This window comes from Phocoena phocoena, chromosome 3 (genome assembly GCF_963924675.1).
Source record: "Phocoena phocoena chromosome 3, mPhoPho1.1, whole genome shotgun sequence".
In the NCBI taxonomy this organism is placed as follows: domain Eukaryota; kingdom Metazoa; phylum Chordata; class Mammalia; order Artiodactyla; family Phocoenidae; genus Phocoena; species Phocoena phocoena.
In genome coordinates, this window is record NC_089221.1 from 114,087,628 (window position 1) to 114,113,651 (window position 26,024).

The 26,024-nt window shown below is 36.2% G+C and overlaps 1 protein-coding gene across 1 annotated transcript; it reads left to right on the top strand.

Annotated features, from left to right (window-relative positions):
- Nucleotides 1-224: 224 nt before the first annotated feature.
- Nucleotides 225-26,024, top strand: SMAD5 (SMAD family member 5). Its single transcript, XM_065873231.1, has 6 exons — nt 225-627; nt 7,117-7,368; nt 10,733-10,852; nt 22,204-22,425; nt 24,186-24,442; nt 25,881-26,024. The coding sequence occupies exons 1-6, from the start codon at nt 225-227 to the stop codon at nt 26,022-26,024; spliced, it is 1,398 nt and encodes a 465-aa protein (XP_065729303.1).

A 26,024-nucleotide genomic window follows, 5' to 3' on the forward strand; every position in this document is an offset into this window, starting at 1 on the left:
ATGCTTTTCAAATTATATTGATTTAAATGTATGTTAATTGCATTCATTTAAATTTTCCCCCTTTCTCTTTCAGGACTTGAACCCATGAAAGAAGCTTATGGCACTTATGAAGATAAATGTCACTCCTCCCTTTTTAATTGGAACTTTTGTTTAGGACTTGTATATGACTTTTCACTTGTGATCTGACTTTGAGTTGCAGGAAGGTTTCTGAAGATTTCAATCAAATGACGTCAATGGCCAGCTTGTTTTCTTTTACTAGTCCAGCAGTAAAGCGATTGTTGGGCTGGAAGCAAGGTGATGAAGAGGAGAAATGGGCAGAAAAGGCAGTCGATGCTTTGGTGAAAAAGCTAAAAAAGAAAAAGGGTGCCATGGAGGAACTGGAGAAAGCCTTGAGCAGTCCAGGACAGCCAAGCAAATGTGTCACTATTCCCAGATCTTTAGATGGACGCCTGCAGGTTTCTCACAGAAAAGGCTTGCCCCATGTTATATATTGTCGTGTTTGGCGCTGGCCTGATTTGCAGAGTCATCACGAGCTAAAGCCATTGGATATTTGTGAATTTCCTTTTGGATCTAAGCAAAAGGAAGTTTGTATCAACCCATACCACTATAAGAGAGTGGAGAGTCCAGGTAGGTTTTAACTCCTCTGGGAAAAATTATAAAAACTTTTCTCTTTCTGATTTGCATTTGACTGAATTTAGTAATTAAGAAGGTTGTTTTAGCTTTATGTTTCCTTCTTAGAGATTTTAATCTTGGGAGGAGTACTGGATTTTAAATTGAGCTTAATATATGGATGATACAGCTCCCAAGTGGCTTGTTCTAATTCATTGTTCGCTGTAACAAGCCAGTCGTATATACACTCTGCCATTCCTCTATTTTATCTGAAGTCTAAGTTCCATGTGTGTACTACATCCCACTCCTTTTTGTTTATTTTTTATTTATTCCAGCATTGTACTTTCCCTCTCTGCTAGACTTTTTCTGAAAGCATACAAGCATGTCATGATACAGCCCAACTTCAAATAAGAGTTAAGAAAGAATTTCTGTCTTGACCTCAAGAATATGCCCCCACCTTCAGTCTACCTTTTATAGTAGTCTCCATGTTTATTATCTCCACATTACTTTCTTCCTGTTCTTTCTTGATACCCCTCTAGTTAGTCTTCCTTCCCTACCATTTGACTTGTCAAATTCACTAATGACTGCCTTGTTACAGATAGAGGGGTCATTCATTCTCAGTCCTCATCTTACCTGCCCCATCAACATCATTTGATACAGTTGCTCTTTTTCCCGCCCACTCAAAACTTTTTTATATTGGCTTCTGAAACATTACACTCTCCTAGTTCTCCTACCTCACTGGCTGTTTTTGCTTAGTCTCTTTGTTGGCTGTTTTCCTGTTTTCACAGGAGTCAGTCCCTGGACTTTTTCTCCATCTATATTTTTCCTCTGTGTACTCTTATGTTATCACATGTCCTAAAACTATCTATAAGCTTATGTGCACATTTTGAACTCCAGAGTCAGCTTCTCCTGACTCTGTATCCAGTTGCCTACTTAACATCTCCACCCGAATGTCTAATAAACATCAGACTTAATATGTCTAGATAGGACTTTGGATTTGTTTTTCCCACCAAGTCTTTTATTTCCTCCAGTTTTCCCAGTTGAAGTATATGGCACTAGCATTCATGTAATTGCGCCCTAGAAGTCATCTTTTATTTCTCTCTTAGGTTCTGTGTTTGAGCTATGAGCAAATGCTGTTTGCTGTACCTTCAAAATATATCTTGAGCATATCATCTCACCATCTCTAACACCACTACTCTAGCACAGACCATCATCATCTTTCACCTTAAGTAGTCTCCTAATTGGTCTCTCTGTCTTTTTTCTTTCCCCCAACCCATTCTGTTTTCTATTATAGCATCCAGAGTGATCTTTAGAAAATATATATCAAATCATGTCAGTCCCTGCCCAAAACACTTTAAAGGCTTTCTGTCACACTTAGAACAGATTTCTACAAGGGCTTACATAACCTATCCTCAAACTTCCTCTGTTCCTTGGACTTGCCATATTCCTGCATCCAGGCTTTTTTCCAATGCTGTTTCCTCTACTTAGAGTACTCTCCCCCCAGGATCTTTTCGTGTCACATTTTCTCATTTCATTTTGTCCTTGCTCAAATGCCCCCATCACTACTTGACTCTATTAGGTATTTATTTTTTTTATTGACTGATGTGAGAAGTACCTTCCTCTGGCTCATTCTGTACTGCATTCCCAGTGCCTAGAATAGTATTATTAACTTGAACTTAGTAGGGAGTGCTCAGTAAATATTTTTTTGTATTGAATAAATTATATACGCTGAGATACTAGCTGGGTACATTAGTTATCTATTGCTGCATAACAAAGTACCACAAGGTAAGTGGCTTAATACACGTTAATTATCTCACAGTTTCTGTCAGTCAGATGTCCAGGCATGGCTTAACTGGGTCCTTTGCAAGGCTGTACTCTAGGTATTGGTCAGGGCTTGGGTCTTACCGGAGGTTCACCTGAGAAAGGGTCTCCTTCCCAGCTCATGTGATTATTATCAGGATTCAGTTCCTTGCAGGCTGTTGGACTCTGTCTGGTTGTTGACTGGAGGCTGCCTTCATTTGCTTGCCGTGGGACCTTCTTCATAAGTAGCTCACATTCATGGCCACTTACTTCTTCAAAGCCAGTAAGAAAGTGTCTTCTTGCTAGAAGGAACATTGTATTCTTGTGGAACGTTATCGCTTACATCCTGTCACTTTTGCCATATGCTATCGGTTAGAAGCAAGTCACAGATAATATACTCAGAGGGAGGGGGATTACTCCAGGGGTAAATACCCAGAGGCAGGAATCATGGTAGCCACCTTAGTCTGCGGGCCTCGCTGGATTTCACTGAAGATAATATAAGAGCCCAGTATGGTAAAAAAAAAAGCTATAAAAATAACATTGATTGTGGAGACTAGCAAAAAAAAAAAAAATAGTAGTAATGGTGCTGTCAGGGAAAGTTCATTTTAAGGGCTTTAGAGCTGCCAGGTGGTATTTGAGGTGATTCTCAATTTCTTGTTGAATCCAAGGAGAGCTGTAGCCTGAGGAATTGATGAGGAAAGGAAGATGTGAAGATTTAATAGAGAAATGTAGTTTGAAAAATTCCCAGGCTTGATATTTGCTAGAAGTTGTTGGAAAGAAAGTCAAGGAATTTAGTGTATTCCCCCACAGCTAGGGTGTGTCCAGTAATCAGTCAATAGAAATGTCTTATTTTTGTAATATGTTTTTCTCAGCTGTGATTCATTCTGTAGAAAAGACTGGGGCTTAGGCCTGGTATGCTTAAGCAAGTTAAGCAGCTGTGGCACAGGATGGATCACTTTATAGTACCAGTATTAATAAAGTCATAATAATAGTAACAGTAATAGTAATAGTAATGAACATTTATTGAGCACTTAAGGACGAGACACTTTCCTAATACTATGAGGTTATTCCTTCATAGGGTTAGAAAATGGTACTAACATTTTACAGCACTCTAAGTTTACCAGTAAGTTTACAGATAAGGAAACCAAAACTTAATAGGGAAGTACCTTATATAAGATCACATATAGTGGAGCCAGAAAGTATTGCAGAATGGTAAAAAAAAAAAAAAAGGTTGGAAAATAGTTGGAAAGTGATAAAAAGAAAAATAGAGGGCCAACCCAGGTGATCCAGTGTTTAATAGGCAGTATTGTCTACTGGTTAAGACTATGTTCTGGAACCAGACTTTCTGGATTTGAATCCTGACTTTACCAATGCTATCAGTGTGACCACAGGCAAATTAATTAACCTTTCTGTGACTTCGTTTCCTCATCTGTAAAGTGGGGATAATAATATGTACTTCAAGTTAGTTACAAGAATTAGATGAGTTAATGCATGAAAAGTGCTTAGATAAAACATTAACTGGCTCAGAATAAGTTTCAAAGTAAATATTCCAATAAAATAATACATTCTAGAAATCAAGCATTGGAGAAAATGGGAAAGAGAAAATTATCAAAGAAATCGTCTAGAACAGTTCCCAGAACTGAAAATCGAAAGGGCCCAGTGACTGAGTAACCAGAACAAGGGGCAGAAAAAAGACCCACACATGAAATTTTAGCATATCATGGATAAAAAGAAGATTTTGAAAGCTCTCAGAAAAGTCAGGGCACATAGAAAAGACTGGGAATGAGAATACTGGATTTCTCAATGCAGTTTTAGATTCTAGAAGAAAATGAAGCAGTGCCCCCCAAATTCAGAGATAAAAAGTTATCTATTCTGGAATCTGTCTGCAGATAAACATAAGACAAGGTATTTTCATATAGGCCAGGGCTCAAAATTTCTCTTCCTTACATCCTTCCGTAGGAAGCTCATAGAGAATGAGGTCCAGGAAATGGGATCCAATAGGAGAGAAGAGAAGGGGAAGTCCAAGGACCTCAGATTTGTAGGAGACTTAAGTAGCAGCCAGTCTAGATTATAGCAAAGGATGGGGGATCAGGGGAGAAAATGGAATTAATAGATTATTTGTATATTTGTGGCATCTGGAAAATAATATTGATGGGAATTTGATAGATCTGTTGGACTTCTGGAAATTAGTGGTACAGACTTGAGATTAAACAAATGAAGGACCAAGGCAATAATTAATAAAAACATTGTTCAAGGAAAAATATAATCATAATATATACTTGTATTTATTATTTATACATAATAAGTACAATTCAGCAGTGAATTGTATTTATATAATTTGTATAACATATAAACCCTGGATATTGATTTAACCAAAATTTTTTATGTGACTTTATTGTGGCGAAGGGGAAGGGGAGTGGGATAGAATGGTTTAAGAAAGCTACTTCATTTGCCATAAAAGCAAGTCTATGAATAATGTCTTGACCAACCAATAACAACAGTATAAGCATATTACTTAGTAGTGCACAAAGTGAATGTTAGAAGAAATGACTAAGAGTTTAACTTTGTTGTCTCTGGAAGCAGTATGGGAGGAGCCTTAGAAATTGTTCTTTTTGTTTATAATCTCATGTAGCATCTATTTTTTTAAACTATCCATGTATTATTTTTGAATGAAAATAAAATAATTTCTAAAAAAATGATGTGTATAGATAATATACAAGTAAGAGAGAAATCAGTGATTTTAGTTCTGCCTCAAAAAAAAAAAAAAGTAAAGAAATCCTTACTGGATTGAACTCCTAAGTAGTTATTTCACTAAGTCTTTCAGATTACTAGCCAGCTACACATAGACATTCTTACTGTCTCACGCCCTACTGTCCAGTGGCATCTGTCCCATCATTTTGTAAGGGGAACAGCAGTTAGTAATACACTGTAGAACAAAGCGATTGTAATCAGATGTTAACTACATAATCACGACACTAATTCAGTAAAATGAAAAGAGATAAAAAAACAGTACAAATTACAGAGCTTCTGATTCCTCAGGTTCATTCTTATTTCAGGGAGGGGAAGTGTGACCCAGTTAACTTAAAAACAGATTGATTTTGTTGCTGCTGACTGATGTCAGAGTCAAAGTGAGATTTTCGGAAGTGAAATTACACTGACAAATATAGGAAAGTTATAAAAGAGATGAAATAGTACCGTAAGAGTTTAGAGAAATCAGGTTTGTTTCAATTTCCTGTAGGGAAAGGTGATCGGATATTTGTATGTGGTTGACACTTGGGTCTTTAGAGAAATTGAATATTTGAATAAAGTGAATGTGCTAAGAAAAAGTGTATTTCTTAAGATGTTTAGGCTTTCTTGTATATATTTCCATTATGGTCGTGTTTAGAAAAATTATTTTGAATGGAAGACCTCTACCTAGGAATTGTTACTGTTTTCAGTTGGGAGAACTTTACTGAAGAACATAAAATGCAAGATCTCTCAAAGAAAGAAAGATAAAATGTCCAGAATTGGAAACATGGAGACTTTCAGGGCATGTGCATAGCTGATCTCAACTTTAGTCTTACCTCCCAGTTCAGTGCTTAGGCCACCTGACTATTCTTTCTTATCTTTATCCATCTCCTCCTTTACATTCTTTACACTCTCCACCCCTAGCACTTCTGTGTGAAATGCTTCCTGGTCTTTAAGGTCCAATCAGATGTTCTCTTTTCCATGGTATTTTGTTTGATTCCTTGCTAGCTGGGAATACTCACCTCTGTTCAACTCTCAGTGCATTAAATTCTCTGTATTATGATTGTTTTTAATCTATTTTTTAATTAAAAAAAATTTTAAGTTATATTAATCCATTATTTTATTTCAAATTAATATTAGCTTCTTATTTCATTAAAAGCATCCACAGTCTTCAATGGTAAAGAGCAAACATGCAAAGCGGTAATGTCATGGAAATAGCTACCTTGGTTGCAAACTAAGGGATGATACTTTTGTGCACATGGTTTAGGATGTGTTCCCTGTTGCATGTAGACAAAGCAAGACCAACAGCAGTAACATCTAAGGAGATGATGACATATTTACCTTTTTTTTTTTTTTTTTGCGGTATGTGGGCCTCTCACTGTTGTGGCCTCTCCCGTTGTGGAGCACAGGCTCCGGACGCACAGGCTCAGCAGCCATGGCTCACGGGCCTAGCCGCTCCACGGCATGTGGGATCTTCCCAGACCAGGGCACGAACCCGTGTCCCCTGCATCGGCAGGCGGACTCTCAACCACTGCGCCACCAGGGAAGCCCCCTTTTTTGTTATAGGTATAGTTGATGTACAGTATTATATAAGTTTCAGGTGTACAACATGGTGATTCACAATTTTTACAGGTTATTCTCCATTTATAGTTTTTATAAAATATTGGCTATATTCCCTGTGTTGTAATTTTATGGTTGTTCTTAAATGTGCTTGATCTCTTACAGAATAGGAGTGATATCTTCTCTGCTTTGGATGTTCTGTCTTCTAGAGTATTTTATATAGGCTGAGTGCTTAGAGAATTTTTGGTTTAGTTATTTTGTAAATATAGATTCAAGGTTCTACAAAGCAGCCCTTCCTAAAAATAAATTGTTTTAATAGGTTTACAGTCTTCCCTGAATCCTTTCTGTCTTTCCCTTCATGTGTATGAGATATTTGTTTTAGTCGTTGCTGACAGATGACTTTTGATTTTTGTCTTTCAGTCTTACCTCCAGTATTAGTGCCTCGTCATAATGAATTCAACCCACAACACAGCCTTCTGGTTCAGTTTAGAAACTTAAGCCACAATGAACCTCACATGCCACAAAATGCAACGTTTCCAGATTCTTTCCATCAGCCCAACAACACTCCTTTTCCCTTATCTCCAAATAGTCCCTACCCTCCTTCCCCTGCTAGCAGCACATATCCCAACTCCCCAGCAAGTTCTGGACCAGGAAGTCCATTTCAGCTCCCAGGTAAGAATTTATTTTATTGATACAAAAAAATAATTCCTAAGAGTTAGCAGTTGTTTTAATACTGCTGATCCTCTGGGTGAACTGTTAATATGCCAAGAGCCAACTATTTTTGACTATTCTTTGGTAATTGTTTGATTTCCAGAAGAGTTTGGGATTTTATTTTGCCAAGTGCCATAAGTTTAAAAAAATGTAAGTAGACATATTTTTCACAAAATATAGAAGCAATCCTGAAATTTGTATAGTACCATAAAAGACCCCAAATAGCCAAAGCAGTTTTCAGAAACAAGGACAAAGCAGAAAACATCACACTCCCTGATTTCAAACTGTATTACAAAGCTGTAATAATCAAAATAATGGCATAAAAACAGACACATAGATCACTGGAACAGAATAGAGAGTCCAGAAATAAACTCATGCAAAAATGGTCAATTATTGGGCGGGCCAAAAGGTTTGTTCAGTTTTTTCCATAAGATGGCTCTAGTAGCACTTAGTTGTCTTTAACTTCAGTTGGAACAGTTTTGTTAGATTGTATTTGACAGCCGTCATATCAGCGTGCATTTAAAAAAAGACTTATCAAAATTGGTCAATTTGTGTTCAGTCATTTTAATATCGAAGATGGAAGGAAAAACAACATTTTCAGCATATTATGCTTTATTATTTCGAGATAGGTAGAAGTGAAACTGCAACGTGTTGGAAGTAACAAGTGTTGGTGAGGATCTGGAGATATGGGAACTCTTGTGCACTGTTGGTGGGAATGTAAATTAGTACAGCCACTTTTGAAAACAGTATGGAGTTTCCTCAAAAAATCAAAAATAGAACTACCATGTGATTCTGCAGTTCTACTTCTGGATATTTATCCAAAGAAAACAAAAACACTAACTCAGAAAGATATCTACCCCCCGCCCCATGTTCATTGCAGCATTATTTACAGTAGACATGATTTGGAAGCAACCTAAATGTTCACTGATAGATGAATGGATAAAGAAGATATGATAACACACATACACACATACACATGCAGTGGAATATTATCCAGCCATAAAAAAAGAATGAAATCTTGCCACTTGTGACAACATGGATGAACCTTGACAGCATTATGCTAGATGAAATAAGACTGAGAAAGACAAATACTATATGGTCTCTCTCAAATAAGATATGTGGAATCTTAAAAAATAAATAAGAAACTAAGCTCACAGATACAGAGGACAGATTGGTGGTTGCCAGAGGTGGTGGGGGAAGTGGATGAACTGTTTTTATTTTTTTTAGTTTAAATAAATTGAATTTTTTTAAAAAGCAAACACAATTTGGGGGAGATCAGAGATTACCCTTTAAGAATAATGACAATAAAATAAGATAGAATTTAAAAATTGCACTCCCTCCTCCCAACCCACCTTCCCTCTCTCATTGCTTGATCTTTCTCTATAGCATGTATTACAATCCAGTATAGTATATGTTGTCTTTATTTACAGTCTGCCTTTCCCCAGCCTCCCCCGTCTTGACTATAAACTCCATGAAAACAGGGATTTTATAGCATCTTTTGTTTATTGCTACATACCGACTACCTATATCAGAATCTAGTATGCAGTAGATCCTCAGTAAATATTTGTTAAATGAATAGACAAAATTATAGCAACACATAAATACATTTACTGCTAACTATAGATATACCCATGTGTCAAGTGGTTGCCAGTGCAGCTTGAGAGATTGAAGCCAAATGGAGTTAATTTGAAAGGTTTCATAGAGAGGAGTCCTATATACAGTAAAGGCAGCGTGTAGTAAAAGCTTATCAAAAACATAAAGACAAAATGACTGATGAATGTGAAGTAAAGTAGCTAATCTGGAAACAAAATGTTGTTAGATGTCAATTGACCATTTATTGGACCAAATTACTAAATCCATATATACCATCAGGCATTAAAATTAAGTTCTACCAAAACAACAGCAGCAACAAAGGAAGTAGCTATATTTGACATAAAGTTAAATATTTTCGTATAATTTATAATACCAAGTACCATTTATCAGGTGCCTTTTATGTAACTAATACTGTGATGAGAGATACCACATTAAATTTAATCTTCAGAACAACCAAGTGAGATAGATTTTTTTTGTTTTATGGATGGAAAACGAAACTGGTATTAACCCCAAGAGCTTAAATACCTTGCATAAGGTCGCACAGCTAGTAAGTGGGGTTCAGGCCCAGGTTTCTCTGACTCTAAAGTGTGTGCTTTTTTAACTTTGCTACATTGCTTGTCAAATCATTTTGTACTTCGGTAGGTTAAAATGAACCCCAGTTATCTTTAATTAGGTAACTGATGCACCGATTTGCCTGAAGAAGGATCATAAGTGGATTTTTAAAGTTGCTAAAGTTTGTTAATGGCATGCCTGTCTTACGTGAGTAAATCATGAGGTCACTGTGTCAAGAAATATTGGGATGCCTACTGTTGTAAGTAGGGTCATATGTAAATATATACTTTGTAGTTTCTTTACTGCAGTGAAGTAGCAATTGATGAAGTTGTATTTTGTTGTGTTGTGTTTCTTTGAAGAGGATTTCAGTTCCAACTGTTTAACTTGCTGTTAGGTGTCTGTTCAAAAACTAATTTTCATCCTTTGTCCTAGATTCAGTGCTGACTGTAGCTCTGTCTCAAAATACATCTTATACAAACATTGAGGTGAAAAACAAGTTAAATTCAGTATTTACAGTATGAGACAAATAAGTATAGCTGTAGCTTTTATAAAGGTTTTCAACCACAAATGTTGGAACTCAAAAGATATTCTAGTTAACTTTCAGTTTCCTAAGAGCCACTTAATAGGATTTAGCCATTTAATAGGACAGAGCAACCATTTTAAGACATTGCAGAAGAATTAGACAGCTGCTGTTAGTGTTGGCAAATTTTGAAAGAGCATGGTTTTATTTTCCAGTTTTAAATAACCATACAGTATGTGATGATCTTGATAATTCAGAAATGTCTCTGTAGATATCTATCTAAACAAGGATAATCTGTGGCCTTCAGATTGACCTGCAGTAGTTGCAGTTTCTCTGAGCATATGATTCTAAGCAAATGGAGGCAAAATTCTTGACCCTGAATTCTATTTTAGTGAATTTTAGCACTGATCTTACTGTCCTGGATTGGAACAAATTCATGTGGACCTGCAGTAGGTTTCTGGTAGCTAATGGGTATGCTGTCTTTTCTCCTTTTCCCTTGCCCTAAGGTAGCATCCTACATTTTTGTGTGTCTCTGATGTTTAGTAATGAATCCTGCTGGTAATCTTAAGAATTTACAGATGTGTTTAGATTAACTTTGAGCAGGATGAAGATTTTAACTATTCTTTTGGGACTTAACTTGTCTCATTTTCTTCCCCTTAGCTGATACTCCTCCTCCTGCATATATGCCACCAGATGATCAGATGGGTCAAGATAATTCCCAGCCCATGGATACAAGCAATAATTTGATTCCTCAGATTATGCCCAGCATATCCAGCAGAGGTAAGAGAAATACAATACTTTGTTGTTGCTCTTTTTTTTTTTTAACTTCTTAGCCACTTTTAACAACCAGCTTTATTGAGGTGTGGTAATTTATTTTTTAAATTTATTTTTTATACAGCAGGTTCTTATAAGTTATCTATTTTATACATATTAGTGTATACATGTCAATCCCAGTCTCCCAGTTCATCCCACCACCCCCCCCCACACACACACCCCCGCCGCTTTCCTCCCTTGGTGTCCATACGTTTGTTCTCTACATCTGTGTCTCAATTTCTGCCCTGCAAACTGGTTCATCTGTACCATTTTTCTAGGTTCCACATACATGCGATAATATACGATATTTGTTTTTCTCTTTCTACTTACTTCAGTCTGTATGACAGTCTCTAGATCCATCCACGTCTCTACAAATTACCCAATTTCGTTCCTTTTCATGGCTGAGTAATATTCCATTGTATATATGTACCACCTCTTCTTTATCCATTCATCTGTCGATGGGGATTTAGATTGCTTCCATGACCTAGCTGTTGTAAATAGTGCTGCATTGAACATTGGGGTTCATGTGTCTTTTTTTTTTTTTTTTTTTTTTTTGTGGTACACGGGCCTGTCACTGTTGTGGCCTCTCCCGTTGTGGAGCACAGGCTCCGGACGCGCACGCTCAGCGGCCATGGCTCACGGGCCCAGCTGCTCCGTGGCATGTGGGATCTTCCCGGACCAGGGCATGAACCTGTGTCCCCTGCATCAGCAGGCGGACTCTCAACCACCGCGCCACCAGGGAAGCACTCATGTGTCTTTTTGAATTATGGTTTTCTCTGGGTATGTGCCCAGTAATGGGATTGCTGCGTCATATGGTAATTCTATTTTTAGTTTTTTAAGGAATCTTTATACTGTTCTCCATAGTGGCTGTACCAATTTATATTCCCACCAGCAGTGCAAAAGGGTTCCCTTTTCTCCACACCCTCTCCAGCATTTGTTGTTTGTAGATTTTCTGATGATGCCCATTCTAACTGGTGTGAGGTGATACCTCACTGTAGTTTTGATTTGCATTTCTCTGATAATAGGTGATGTTGAGCAGCTTTTCATGTGCTTCTTGGCTGTATGTCTTCTTTTTTTTTCTTTTATTTTTTAAATTAAAAAAATTTTTTAACATCTTTATTGCAGTATAATTGCTTTACAATGGTGTGTTAGTTTCTGCTTTATAACAAAGTGAATCAGCTATACATATACATATATCCCCATATCCCCTCCTCTTGTGTCTCCCCCTCCCACCCTCTCTCCCTACCCCACCCCTCTAGGTGGTCACCAAGCACCAAGCTGATCTCCCTGTGCTATGTGGCTGCTTCCCACTAGCTATCTATCTTACATTTGGTAGTATATATAAGTCCATGCCACTCTCTCACTCTCTCCCAGCTTACCCTTCCCCCTCCGCTTGTCCTCAAGTCCATTCTTTACGTCTGCGTCTTTATTCCTGTCCTGCCCCTAGGTTCTTCAGAACCATTTTTAAAAAAATTCCATATATATGTGTTAGCATACTATATTTGTTTTTCTTTTTCTGACTTACTTCACTCTGTATGACAGACTCTAGGTCCATCCACCTCACTACAAATAATTCAATTTTGTTTCTTTTTTTGGCTGAGTAATATTCCATTGTATATATGTGGCACTCTTCTTTATCCATTTATCTGTCGATGGACACTTCCATGTCCTGGCTGTTGTAAATAGAGCTGCAGTGAACATTGTGGTACATGACTCTTTGAATTATGGTTTTCTCAGTGTATATGCCCAGTAGTGGGATTGCTGGGTCGTATGGTAGTTGTATTTTTAGTTTCTTAAGGAACCTCCGTACTGTTCTCCATAGTGGTTGTATCAATTTACATTCCCACCAACAGTGCACGAGGGTTCCCTTTTCTCCACACCTTCCCCAGCATTTACTGTTTGTAGATTTTCTGATGATGGCCATTCTGACTGGTGTGAGGTGATACCTCATTGTAGTTTTGATTTGCATTTCTCTAATAATTAGTGATGTTGAACATTCTTTCATGTGTTTGTTGGCAATCTGTATATCTTCTTTGGAGAAATGTCTCTTTAGGTCTTCTGCCCATTTTTGGATTGGGTTGTTTGTTTTTTGGATATTGAGCTGCATGAGCTGCTTGTAAATTTTGGAGATTAATCCTTTGTCAGTTGCTTCATTTGCAAATATTTTCTCCCATTCTGAGGGTTGTCTTTTCATCTTGTTTATGGTTTCCTTTGCTGTGCAAAACCTTTTAAGTTTCATTAGGTCCCATTTGTTTATTTTTGTTTTTATTTCCATTTCTCTAGGAGGTGAGTCAAAAAAGATCTTGCTGTGATTTATGTCATAGAGTGTTCTGCCTATGTTTTCCTCTAAGAGTTTTAGTGTCTGGCCTTACATTTAGGTCTTTAATCCATTTTGAGTTTATTTTTGTGTATTGTGTTAGGGAGTGTTCTAATTTCATTCTTTTACAGGTAGCTGTCCAGTTTTCCCAGCACCACTTATTGAGGAGGCTGTCTTTTCTCCATTGTATATTCTTGCCTCCTTTATCAGAAATAAGGTGACCATATATATGTGGGTTTATCTCTGGGCTTTCTTTCCTGTTCTATTGATCTATATTTCTGTTTTTGTGCCAGTACCATACTCTCTTGATTACTGTGGCTTTGTAGTGTAGTCTGAAGTCAGGGAGCCTTATTCCTCCTGCTCCGTTTTTCTTTCTCAAGATTGCTTTGGCTATTCGGGGTCTTTTGTGTTTCCATACAGATTGTGAAAGTTTTTGTTCTAGTTCTGTGAAAAATGCCGTTGGTAGTTTGATAGGGATTGCATTGAATCTGTTGATTGCTTTGGGTGGTAGAGTCATTTTCATAATGTTGATTCTTCCAATCCAAGAACATGGTATATCTCTCCATCTGTTTATATCATCTTTAATATCTTTAATCAGTGTCTTATTGATTTCTTCTAGTGTATTTTTCATTTCAGTTATTTTATTGTTCATCTATGTTTGTTTGTTCTTTAATTCTTCTAGGTCTTTGTTAAACATTTCTTGCATCTTCTCGATCTTTGCCTCCATTCTTTTTCCCAGGTCCTGGATCATCTTCACTATCATTATTCTGAATTCTTTCTCTGGAAGGTTGCCTATCTCCACTTCATTTAGTTGTTTTTCTGAGGTTTTATCTTGTTCCTTCATCTGGTACAAAGTCTTTGCCTTTTCATTTTGTCTGTCTATCTGTGAGTGTGGTTTTCCTTCCACAGGCTGAAGAACTGTAGTTCTTCTTGCTTCTGCTGTCTGCCTTCTGGTGGATGAGGCTATCAAAGAGGCTTGTGCAAGTTTCCTGATAGGAGGGACTGGTGGTGGGTAGAGCTGGGTGTTGCTTTGGTGGGCAGAGCTCAGTAACACTTTAATCTGCTTGTCTATTGATGGGTGGGGCTGGGTTCCCTCCCTGTTGGTTATTTAGCCTGAGGTGACCCAGCACTGTAGCCTACGTGGGTCTTTGGTGGGGCTAATGGTGGACTCTAGGAGGGCTCACACCAACGAGTACTTCCCAGAACTTCTGCTGCCAGTGTCCTTGTCCCCACGGTGAGCCTCAGCTGCCCCCCTGCCTCTGCAGGAGACCCTCCAACACTAGCAGGCAGGTCTGGTTCAGTCTCCCCTGGGGTCACTGCTCCTTCCCCTGGGTCCCGATGCTCACACTACTTTGTGTGTGCCCTCCAAGAGTGGAGTCTCTGTTTCCCCCAGTCCTGTCGAAGTCCTGCAATCAAATCCCACTAGCCATCAAAGTCTGATTCTCTAGGAATTCCTCCTCCCGTTGTTGGACCCCCAGGTTGGGAAGCCTGACATGGGGCTCAGAACCTTCACTCCAGTGGGTGGACTTCTGTGGTATAAGTGTTTTCCAGTTTGTGAGTCACCCACCCAGGAGTCATGGGATTTGATTTTCCTGTGATTGCGCCCCTCCTACCGTCTCATTGTGGCTTCTCCATTGTCTTTGGATGAGGGGTATCTTTTTTGGTGAATTCCAGTGTCTTCCTGTCAATGATTGTTCAGCAGTTAGTTGTGATTCCGGTGCTCTCACAAGAGGGAGTGAGCGCACGTCCTTCTACTCCGCCATCTTGAACCAGTAATAATTTATATACCATAAAATTTATCCATTTTAACTGTATGATTCGATGATTTTTAGTAAATGTGTAAAGTTTTACACCATCACCGCAATCTAGTTTTGGGAAATTTTCATAACCCTTTAGAAATATCCCTTGTGCCTATTTGCAGTCTATCCCCTCCTATCCCCAGCTCCAGGAACCTTCTAATCTGTTTTCTGTACCTGTAGATTTGCCTTTTCCGAACTTTTCATATAAATAGAATCACAAAATGCGTTGTTTTCAAGATTCATCCATGTTGCACCATGTATCAATAATGTTCTTTTTTTTTGCTGAACAGTATTTTATTTTATGGATATACCACATTTTGTTTACCCATTTATCTGTCGATGGACATTTGAATTGTTTCTAGTTTTTGGCTAGCATGAACAATGCTGTAATCAACATTTGCAGATAGGTCTTTTTTAAATTTTTCTGCGTCACAGGGTAAATTTAAGTATTTACGAGAAACTACAAAATTACTGTAAAGTGAAAGCACCATTTTACATTTTTACCAGTACCATATAAGGGTTCTAGTTTCTCCGTATCCTCCTAAGACTTGTTATTATTTATCTTTTTGATTATAGTTATTCTGATGGGTGTGAAGTGGTGTCTCATTTGTTTTAATTTGTATTTCCCTAATGAGTAATGATTTTGAACATTTTTAACCTAGCCATTCATGTATCTTCTTTGGCTTATTTAAATCTTTTGCCTTATTTTTTTAATTGGGTTGTTTGTCTTATTGTTGAGTTGTAAGAGTGGTGTATATATTTTAGATAGAAGTCCTTTGTTTGTCTTATTATTGAGTTTTAAGAGTTCTGTATATATTTTGAATAGAAGTCCTTTTTCAGATATGTGATTTGCAAATATTTTTTCTCAGTCTGTGGATTGTCTTTTCATTTTCCTAATGGTGTCTTTTGAAGCACAAAAGTTTTTAATTTTGATGAAATTATCAATTTTTTTCTGGATTATGCTTTTGGTGTTACATCTAAAAAATCTTATGTCTATCCCAAGGTCATAAAAATTATTCTCCTGTGTGTTCTCCTAGAAGTTCTTTAGCTCTTATATTTATGTCTATGATTCATTTTGAGTTAAGGTTTTTGTATGTTAACGGTCTAAATTCATCTTTGCGCAAGTAGACATCCAGTTGGTTCTAGCACTGTTTGTTGAAAAGAGTATCATTTCTCTACTGAATTGTCTTGGCATCTTTTTCAGAAATCAGTTGACTATAAATTTAAGAGTTTATTTCAGGACTCTCAATTTTGTTCATTGATCTGTATGTCTGTACTCACCATCTTGATTACTAAAGTTTTATAGTAAGTTTTGAAAACAAGCAGTGTTAGTCCTCCAACTTTGTTCTTCTTTTTAAAAATTGTTTGGCAATTCTGCATTCTTTGCATATTTTCATATAATTTTAGTATCAGTTTGTCAATTTCTGTCCTCCACCAAAACTCTTCCTTGGACTTTGATAGAGGTCACATTGACTCTTTAAATCAACTTGGGGAGATTTGCTGTCCCCTTCTAGTACACAGACATGGAATGTCTCTCTTTTCTTTTCTTTTTAAATTTATTGCTAGGTGTGTGGAAGAATTTTTTAATTTCGAGTTTGGATTCTTCAGTGGTAGCTAGAAATAAAATTGATTGGATGAAGGCAGTCAAAAGGCACATACTTCCAGTTATAAGATAAAGAAGTACTAGGGATGTAACGTACAACCTGATAAATGTAGTTAACACTGCTGTATGTTATATACGAAGCTGTTAAGAGAGTAAATCCTAAGAGTTCTCATCACTAGGAAAAAATTTTTTTCTGTTTCTTTAATTTTGTGTCTATATGAGATGATGGGTGTTCACTAAATTGATTGTGATAATCGTTTCATGATGTATGTAAGACAGATCATTATGCTGTATACCTTAAACTTGTACAGTGCCATATGTCAATTGTATCTCAGTAAAACTGTATGAAAAAGACTTAAAAAAAGACTTGCGTCACCTGCATCTTTAATTGCTTTGCCAGTTTGAGCTGTAATTTTAGACATAATTTTTGCTACAAAGATTTAAAATATAAGAGCATTTTAACCACTCTAAAATTTAGAAATAGGAACTTGAGACAAATTAGATTTTTCTAATAGAAATATTCTGAGCCTAAAGCCTTAAAGGAGAGTAAGGAAACCAATTAACTTTAATTTAAATAATCATGTCTTAAGTAGTGAATGAACCAAGTTCTATTGTTAAAGAACAACTGTATTAAATCCCTGAAAGGTTAGTTTCAAAATGGCATTAATGCAGTGGTTTCAGGTCTAACTAATGAAATAAATTTCTATTGGTCACTGTAAAAAAATTTTTTTTAATTAAAAACATACAGTTGATTTTTGTATATTAATCTTGTAACCTGAAATCTTGCTGAATTCATTTATTAGTTCTAGTGATAGGTTTTTTGTGTGTGCATATGTGGATTCCTTAAGGTCTTTTAAATATAGGAGCATGTCATCCATGAATAAAGAATAGTATTTTTTTTTCCTATCCAATCTGAATGCGTTTAACTTCTCCTTCTCTCTTATTATTAAAGGGCATATATGAAAAACCTATAGCTATCATAATTAATGATAAAAAACTGAATTACTTTCCACCTATAATTGGGAGTAAGACAATGATGTCGGCTTTTATTACTTCTGTTCAGTATTGTTCTAGAGAGTCTAGCCAGCAAATTGTTAGTTCTCTTCTATTCCTAGATTGAGAATTTTTATCATGAATGAATGTTGGATTTTGTCAAAAGCTTTTTCTGTATCTGCTGAGATGATCATGTGAGTTTGTTGTTCTTTTTTTCTAGTAATAAGGTGTATTACATGAATTGATTTTCTGATGTTAAACCAACCTTGTATTCCTAGGATAAAACCCATGTGGTCATGGTGTATAATCCTTTTTTATATATTGCTTGGCTAGGTTTACTAATATTTTGTTGAGTATTTTTGCTTGTATATTCATGAGGGATATTGGTCTGTAATTTTCTTGTGATGTCTTTGTTTGGTATTGCTGTCAGGTAATAATGGCCTCACGGAATGAGTTGGGAAGTGTTCCCTCCAATTTTTGGAAGAGTTTTTGAAGTATTAGTATTATTTCTTCTTTAAATGTGTGGTAGAATTTACCAGTGAAGCCATTTCAGCTTGGACTTCTATTTGCGGGAAGATTTTAAATAATCGATTCAGTTTCTTTAGTTATTATATTGGTCTATTCAGAGTTTGTTTTTTCTTGAGTCAGTTTTGGTAATTTGTGTCTTTCTGGGAATTTGTCCATTTCATCTAAATTATCTAATTTGACATAAAGTTTTTGGTAGTATCCTTTATAATCTCTCTAATTTCTGTAGGAGTTGGTAGTGAAGTATTAATTCCTGATTTTGGTAGTTTGTGTCATGTTCTTTTTTTCTCGTTGGTTTAGTTGAGGGATTATCAATTTTGTTTACCTTATTTATTTATTTTTTTGCGGTACGCGGGCCTCACTGTTGTGGCCTCTCCTGTTGCGGAGCACAGGCTCCGGATGTGCAGGCTCAGCAGCCACGGCTCACGGGCCCAGCCGCTCCGCGGCATGTGGGATCTTCCCAGACCGGGGCACGAACCCGTGTCCCCTGCATCGGCAGGCAGACTCTCAACCACTGTGCCACCAGGGAAGCCCTTTGTTTATCTTTTGAATGACAACTTTTCCCTCTTCTATTGAATTCCACTCTAATCTTTATTTCCTTCATTTTTCTTGCTTTGAGGAATGCAAGTTTACTTTTAGTTTACTTTTCTTTTTGTAGTTTCTGAATCTTACATTATTAACTTGAGTTGTTTCTTTTCTAATATGGGTGTTAAAAACTATTTCTTTCCGTCTAATCACACTTTTAACTGCATCCCATAAATTTTTATTTTTGTTTGTCTTTATTTTTATTCAATTGAAAATATTTTAAAATTTCTGTTGTGGTTTCTTCTTTGACCCATGGATTATTTAGTAGCATGTTTATCAATTTCCAAATATTTCAAGATTTCCCAAATTTCTTTTTGTTGTTGATTCCTAATTTAATTCTTTTGTGTGCTTTGAACATATTTGGTATGATTTCAGTTCTTTAAATTTGTTGAGACTTGTTTTATGCTTGTTTTTGTATAGCCTGTGACCTAAGAATGGTTTCTAGATCATTAAAGAATTGTTAAGAAGAAGAAGAATATATGACAGATAGTACGTGGCCTGCAAAACCTAAGGTATTGCATCCCACTTGGTCATGGTGTATAATCCTTCTTATATGTTGCTGGATTTGCCCATTTGGGTGGGTAGAAAAGGTTTGCCAACCCTTGGCAAAACATATAGTCTCTTTTAGACAATACTCCATGTGCCTTTGAAAAAATTGTATTTTCTGATGTCGTAGGGTGTCATAGGATCTCTGGATTTCAGTTAGATGAAGCTGGTCAGTAGTGTTCAGATCATCTGTATCCTTGCTTATTTTCTTTCTAATTGTTCTATCAATTATTGAGAATGGGAGATTAAAGTCCCCAGCTACTACCGTTGAGTATTTATTTCCACTTCTAGTTCTGTTAGTTTTTGCTTCTTGTACTTTGGGAGCTCTGTTGTGTACAATTCGGTAGCATTGAGTACATCCACAGTATTCAGCAAACCATCACTCCTATCCATTTCCAGAACTTTTTCATCATTTCAAATAGAACTCTGTACCTATTAAATAATGACTCCCCATTCCCCCTCACCTTACCTCCTTGGTAACTACCATTCTATAATTTACATTAGGATTCATTTTTTGTATTAACATTCTTTGGGTTGTAACAAATGAATAATGACATGTAGCCATCATTATATTATCATATAGAATAGTTTCACTTCCCTAAAAATCCTCTGTGCTCTGCCTGTTCATCCCTCCCTCTCTCCTAACCCCTGGCAACCACTGATCTTTTTATTATCTCCATAGTTTTGCCTTTTCCAGATGTCTTGTAATCGGAATCTTACAGTATGTAGCCTTTTCAGATTGGCTTCTTCACTTAGTAATATACATTTAAGTCCCCCACCAACCATGTCTTTTCATGGCTTGATAGCTCATTTCTTTTTAGTGTTGAATAATATTCCATTGTCTGGTGTACCACAGTTTATTTATCCATTCACCTCTTGAAGGATATCTTGGTTGCTTTCAAGTTTTAACAGTTATGAATAAAGCTTCTATAAACATCTCTCTGCAGTTTTTGTGTGGACATAAGTTTTTGACTCCTTTAGGTAAATACCGAGGAACACATTTGCTGGATTGTATGGTAAAAGTTTGTTTAGTTTTGTAAGAGGTCAACAGACTGTCTTCCAAAGTGGCTGTACCATTTTACACTCTCACCAGCAGTGAATGAGAGTTTCTGTTGCTCCTCATCTTCACCAGCGTTTGGTGTTGTCAGTGCTTTGGATTTTGGTCATTCTAATGGTTGTGTAGTAGTGTCTCTTTGCAATTTTAATTTGCATTTTCCTGATGAAATGTAATGTGGAGCATCTTTTTATATGTTTATTTGCCATGTGTATATCTTCAGTGAGGTGTCTGTTCATGTCTTTGACGAGTTTTTCTCATTACCTTGTTCATTTTCTTGTTGAGTTTTAAGAGTTCTTTGTATATTTTGTGTAACAGTCCTTTAACCAAACGTGTCTTTTGCAAATATATTTTCCCATTCTGTGGCTTGTCTTCTCATTCTTTGTGTTGTATCTAAAAAGCCGTCACCCTATTCAAGGTCATCTAGATATTGTCCTCTGCTATCTTCTAGAGTTTTATAGTTTTGTATCATAGGTCCGTGATCCATTTTTGAGGTAATTTTCATGAATAGTGTAAGATATTGTGTCTAGATTCATTTTTTTGCCTGTGAATGTCAGTTGTTCTTATACTATTTGTTGGAAAGACTATCTTGTATCTATTATTGGGGAAGTAACCAAGATCCTTCATCAAAGATCAGTTAACTATATTTATGTGGATGTATTTCTGGGCTCTCTATTCTGTTCCTTTGATCTCTGTTCTTTTGCCAATACCACACTGTCTTGATTCCTGTAGCTTTATAGTGAGTCTTTAAGTTGGATAGTGTTAGTCTTCCAGTTTTGTTTTTCAATATTGTGTTGGTTGTTCTGGGTCTTTTGCCTCCTCGTGTAAACTTTAGGATCAGTTTATCAATATCCACAAGATGATTTGTTGGGATTTTTATTGGGATTTCATTGACTCTGTAGATCATGTTGGGAAGAACTGATATCTTAAGAATATAGAGGCTTCCTATACATGAACCTGGACTATATCTCTGTTTAGTTTTTCTTTGAATTCTTTCTTTAGAGTTTCATAGTTTCCTCATATAGATTTTATATCTATTTTGTTTGGTTTTTACCTAAATATTTCATTTTTTGAGTGCTGATATAAATGGTAATGAATTTTTCATTTCAAATTCTACTTGTTCATTGCTGGTATAGGAAGGTGATTGACTTTAGTATATTAACCTTACAACTTGCAGCCTTGCTATAAGTGCTTATCAGTTCTGGGAGGTTTTTTGTCAGTCATTTCAGATTTTCTGCATAGACAATCTTGTCGTTTGAGAACAGACAGTTTTATGTCTTCCTTCTCAATCTGTATACCTTTTATTTCCTTTTCTTGTCTTAGTGCCTTAGCTAGGATTTCCAGTGTGTTGTTGTAAAGGAGTGGTGAGCACAGCCTTGCCTTGTTACTGATCTTAGCAGAAAAGCTTCTAGTTTTTCACCATTAAGTATGACGTTAGCTGTAAGTTTTTTGTAAATGTTCTTTATCTCAAGTTGAAGAAGTTCCCCTCTATTCCTGGTTTGCTAAGAGGCTTACTTAGTTTTTTAGTTCAAATTTTTGTTTAAAATAATTTTACAGATACTGGTATAGTTAAGTCTTTCAGTTTGCTGAAACAGAGGTTTGTCATCTCAAATTTAAACCTGGATTAGATTCTGCTAGAAAAATAACTTAAAATGTGATGTTGCCTATCCGTGTATATGTATAATTTTGAAAATTGTTATGATCAAGGCATTTCTGATGTTTGTTTTTTTGAAAACAAACATACAAACAGACTGAAAGTCAGGAAGGACAGTGAGACTTAAGTGAAATATCTGAAAATTTTCTTTTTCATATAGTGCTTGGGTTGGGTTAAAGGAAACACAGAGTCTGGAGTTTCTGATAATTATTAAATATTTTTTCTGTCTGGTTTGTTCACAGATGTTCAGCCTGTTGCCTATGAAGAGCCCAAACATTGGTGTTCAATTGTCTACTATGAATTAAACAATCGTGTTGGGGAAGCTTTTCATGCATCTTCTACTAGTGTGTTAGTAGATGGATTCACAGACCCTTCAAATAACAAAAGTAGATTCTGCTTGGGATTGTTGTCAAATGTTAATCGTAATTCAACAATTGAAAACACCAGGCGACATATTGGAAAAGGTAATTTTGTCATTTTCCTACTTTCAGTTGAATTCAGTCATTTGTTGTGCTTGCTATGTAGTATGCATTGTGTAAGGTTCTGGGGCATACAAAGAAGCTTAAGGCATGGTCCTGCCCTCAAGTTGGAGATGTTGAAGAATGTATTAAGTAAAGACAGACTTCTTTTCTTTATCCTACCTATTTTTTCTTCATAGTACTTAGGGTCTGAAATCATACTATCCTGTGTTTATTTTTTTAATTTTCAGTCTTTTTGACTGAAATACAAGCTGTACAGAAATTTGCGTTGTTCACAACAATATCTTCAGCAACTAGAATGCTGCCTGGCTTATAGTACATACACAAGAAATATTTGTAGAATATATGAACGCTAGTGAAGGATTAAAATTTTAAAATTATGGTATTTGTGGAATATTTTGGGTTGATGACTTGAAAGAATTTCCATTATGTTAGAGGAGCAGGGTTACTGGTAGGATATCCAGTTTGAATGACGTAAGTCTTCAATGGCTTCACTGCCACTTCTCCCAGCTTTTAAATTCAGGTAACAGGGTTTTATGTATAATTCATCCTGCAAGATCGTTGCCACAGCAAACAAGGAACTTTTCACACTGCAGTGAAATGTCTCATGCATTAAGTGGTCAGAAAGGAAACCTATCCCAGGTAGAGCTGTTTGCCTCTCTTTTAAGAAGTTTTGTTTTTACCACTTGCTACTTTTTGCTTCTTTGACTTGAGAAAGTCTTGGTCCAAATTAGGAACAAAAGGTAAATAACTTTAATTGTAATATGATTTCTTATAGAAGAGATTCAGAAAAATAGTATGTACAAAAATAAGTTGGAAAGAAAGTTTCCATTCTTTTTTGACAGAACTGTCAACTTGCCATGATTTTTTTAGGTAAAATGCCTCACTTCTATGCATTGATATTTCATTCTGCAGTAGAATAATTTAAGAGAAATCTACTTGGTGAATTCTTAAATTCTAGAATCATTTTCCTCTTTTTTCCCAGTATACAGTTCTAGGATCCTTTCTTCCACGGCTCATTTTTATTTGCCCAGAAGCAAAACTAGTTTTTAATGTCATAGCCTGAAACTAGTCTGTGACTCACATGTGTGTACTATGATGGTCTTTTTAGTACTATTTGCAGTAGAGAAAAGTTGGGAACAACTTCAGCTCTAGCTATATAATTTGAATTTTTAAATATTGAACATTCATATATTATTTATATATTTTTTAAATACCCAAAACATTTTTTTAAAGGAAAGTAAAATACATCTGCCATTTAAAGGCTTTTCCTATGACCTGAAATTACATATGTGACTTAGCTTTTTTTTTTTAAATGCTGCAGACCTTTCCATTAGCAAAAAGAGTGCAAAACTTTTTGCCAAACAACTATTCATGACAGTTGATAGCACTAAGAATTCCTTTGAAAGGACTCATCATAAGGTGCTTTTGGGGGACTTTTTTTTTGCCATTGCTTTCTTTGAGATGATAAATGATTGTTGGAAAAGGAAAAAAAAAAACCCTGAGAACTGATAACCTAATATGCTGCCAACTTGAGGCTTAAGTCTTAGTTGTTTGAGGATGATTTTAGATCTAGGCACATTAACCTCTTGATTATCTTTGGCAGCATAAGGCCATCTAGTGGCAGCTTCTGTCTGAAGACTTGCTATAGTGGAGTAGTTATTCTTGGTTGCACCTCATACAACTTCCTCGATTTCATTATACTGCTTTGTTAAGTTTACTCTTGTAATGCCTGTCTTTTTAAGGTGTTCATCTGTACTATGTTGGTGGAGAGGTGTATGCAGAGTGCCTCAGTGACAGCAGCATATTTGTACAGAGTAGGAACTGCAACTTTCATCATGGCTTTCATCCTACCACTGTCTGTAAGATTCCCAGCAGCTGCAGCCTCAAAATTTTTAACAATCAGGAGTTTGCCCAGCTTCTGGCTCAGTCAGTCAACCATGGATTTGAGGCAGTATATGAGCTTACCAAAATGTGTACCATTCGAATGAGTTTTGTCAAGGTGAGTGGGTTGTGACCTGTAGCTTAATTTGAGTCACTGTAAATATGTGTATTATATGTCTGTAGGTCATAATTTTAAAAAGTCTTTGTTAAATGAAAGGTAGTAACTATTTTTTACCTGATTTAATAGGTTTTTAAATAAGATTCTTGAATTTATAACTTAAACCACATGATTGGTCTAAGATTTTATTTTATAATCCAGACATTATAAAGTGCTCAATATTGATATTGAATAGGGGCTGAGTTTATAAAAGAATTTCAGTTAAAGGCTAAATTGCTAGAAAGCATTTAATATTAAAATTGCTTTTTAAGTTCCTTAGCTTCAGCAGTTTCAGTCATTATTGGATCCCATTAGGTAGATGTAAAGAATTCTTTACCATACTAAAATTATTTTCCTTGTTTTAAGCTCTGTTATTAAGGATTTGGAAAGATCAAAGAACTTTTCAAATTTATCATTTGCCCTTGGCCTAATTTTATTGGTATTCCAAATGATGGTGCATACGCAAAATTTAGAAAGAATTTTGGTTACATCTCAGCAACCTGTCCTGTACCTGCCATTTCCTTAAGGATTTAGCCAAAGAAGAGCAATTGTCAAATGCTCTGTGTACCTTTTTTTTCTTTTTGGCCCACAGCCCCACAGCCCAGTGTTTTCTTGCTATAGGCTTTGTTATAGGCCTGTTTATGCAGCAGTTTATCAATAGCCCTGAAGGCATTTCTCTTGCCTTCTATAGAAACATGGCTTTTGCATATTCAATTTAGTCTCCCAGTCCACCCTCATCACAGCTGCTTACTTTTCCTGGGCCAGGACTACTGTAAGCAGTAAAGCAGAGAGCTAGTTAAATTCAGGCAAGTAGAAGTGAAAAAATTCTGTTTTACTCTTTGGCGTTTTAGGCTAAAGTGGTCCAGCTCAATTCATCCCAGTAATTTCCCATCTTAAAGGATAATGATATGTGACTGCCACTTTAATTACATTTGTATGCATTGATCAGATTTACAACGCCTTATCTGATGTTTAAAAAGAACCCTGAAAATCAAAAACTTTTTGTTTACAAAATCTGATGTGAACTTACATGAGGCTATATTTGAGTTTTATTTATCCCATTAAGAGAGAATATAGCTCACTGCAGGAATATTAATATTTTAATTATAAGGTATTTTACCATTATTAACTTCCTAAAAGTAAAAAAAAAAAAGAATTCTGAAACATATCTTGTTCCAAGGGTTTCTATTAAGGGATTATATGTTATTATAACGATGCAGCTACTGTGCTGCTTTTAATTTCATGGTGAATGCTAAGATTGGTTTTGTGATAGTTTTTCCTTTAGGTGTGTCTATATATCTCTACTGTTAAAGTTTATTTTTGTTAGTGTGTTGAAATTGGTTTCGACTGGCTGACAATTTAAAACGTGGCTTGCCATGTTATCTGTTCATTTTCATAGGGCTGGGGAGCAGAATATCACCGGCAAGATGTTACCAGCACCCCATGTTGGATTGAGATTCATCTTCATGGGCCTCTTCAGTGGCTGGATAAAGTCCTCACTCAGATGGGCTCCCCTCTAAACCCCATTTCTTCTGTTTCATAG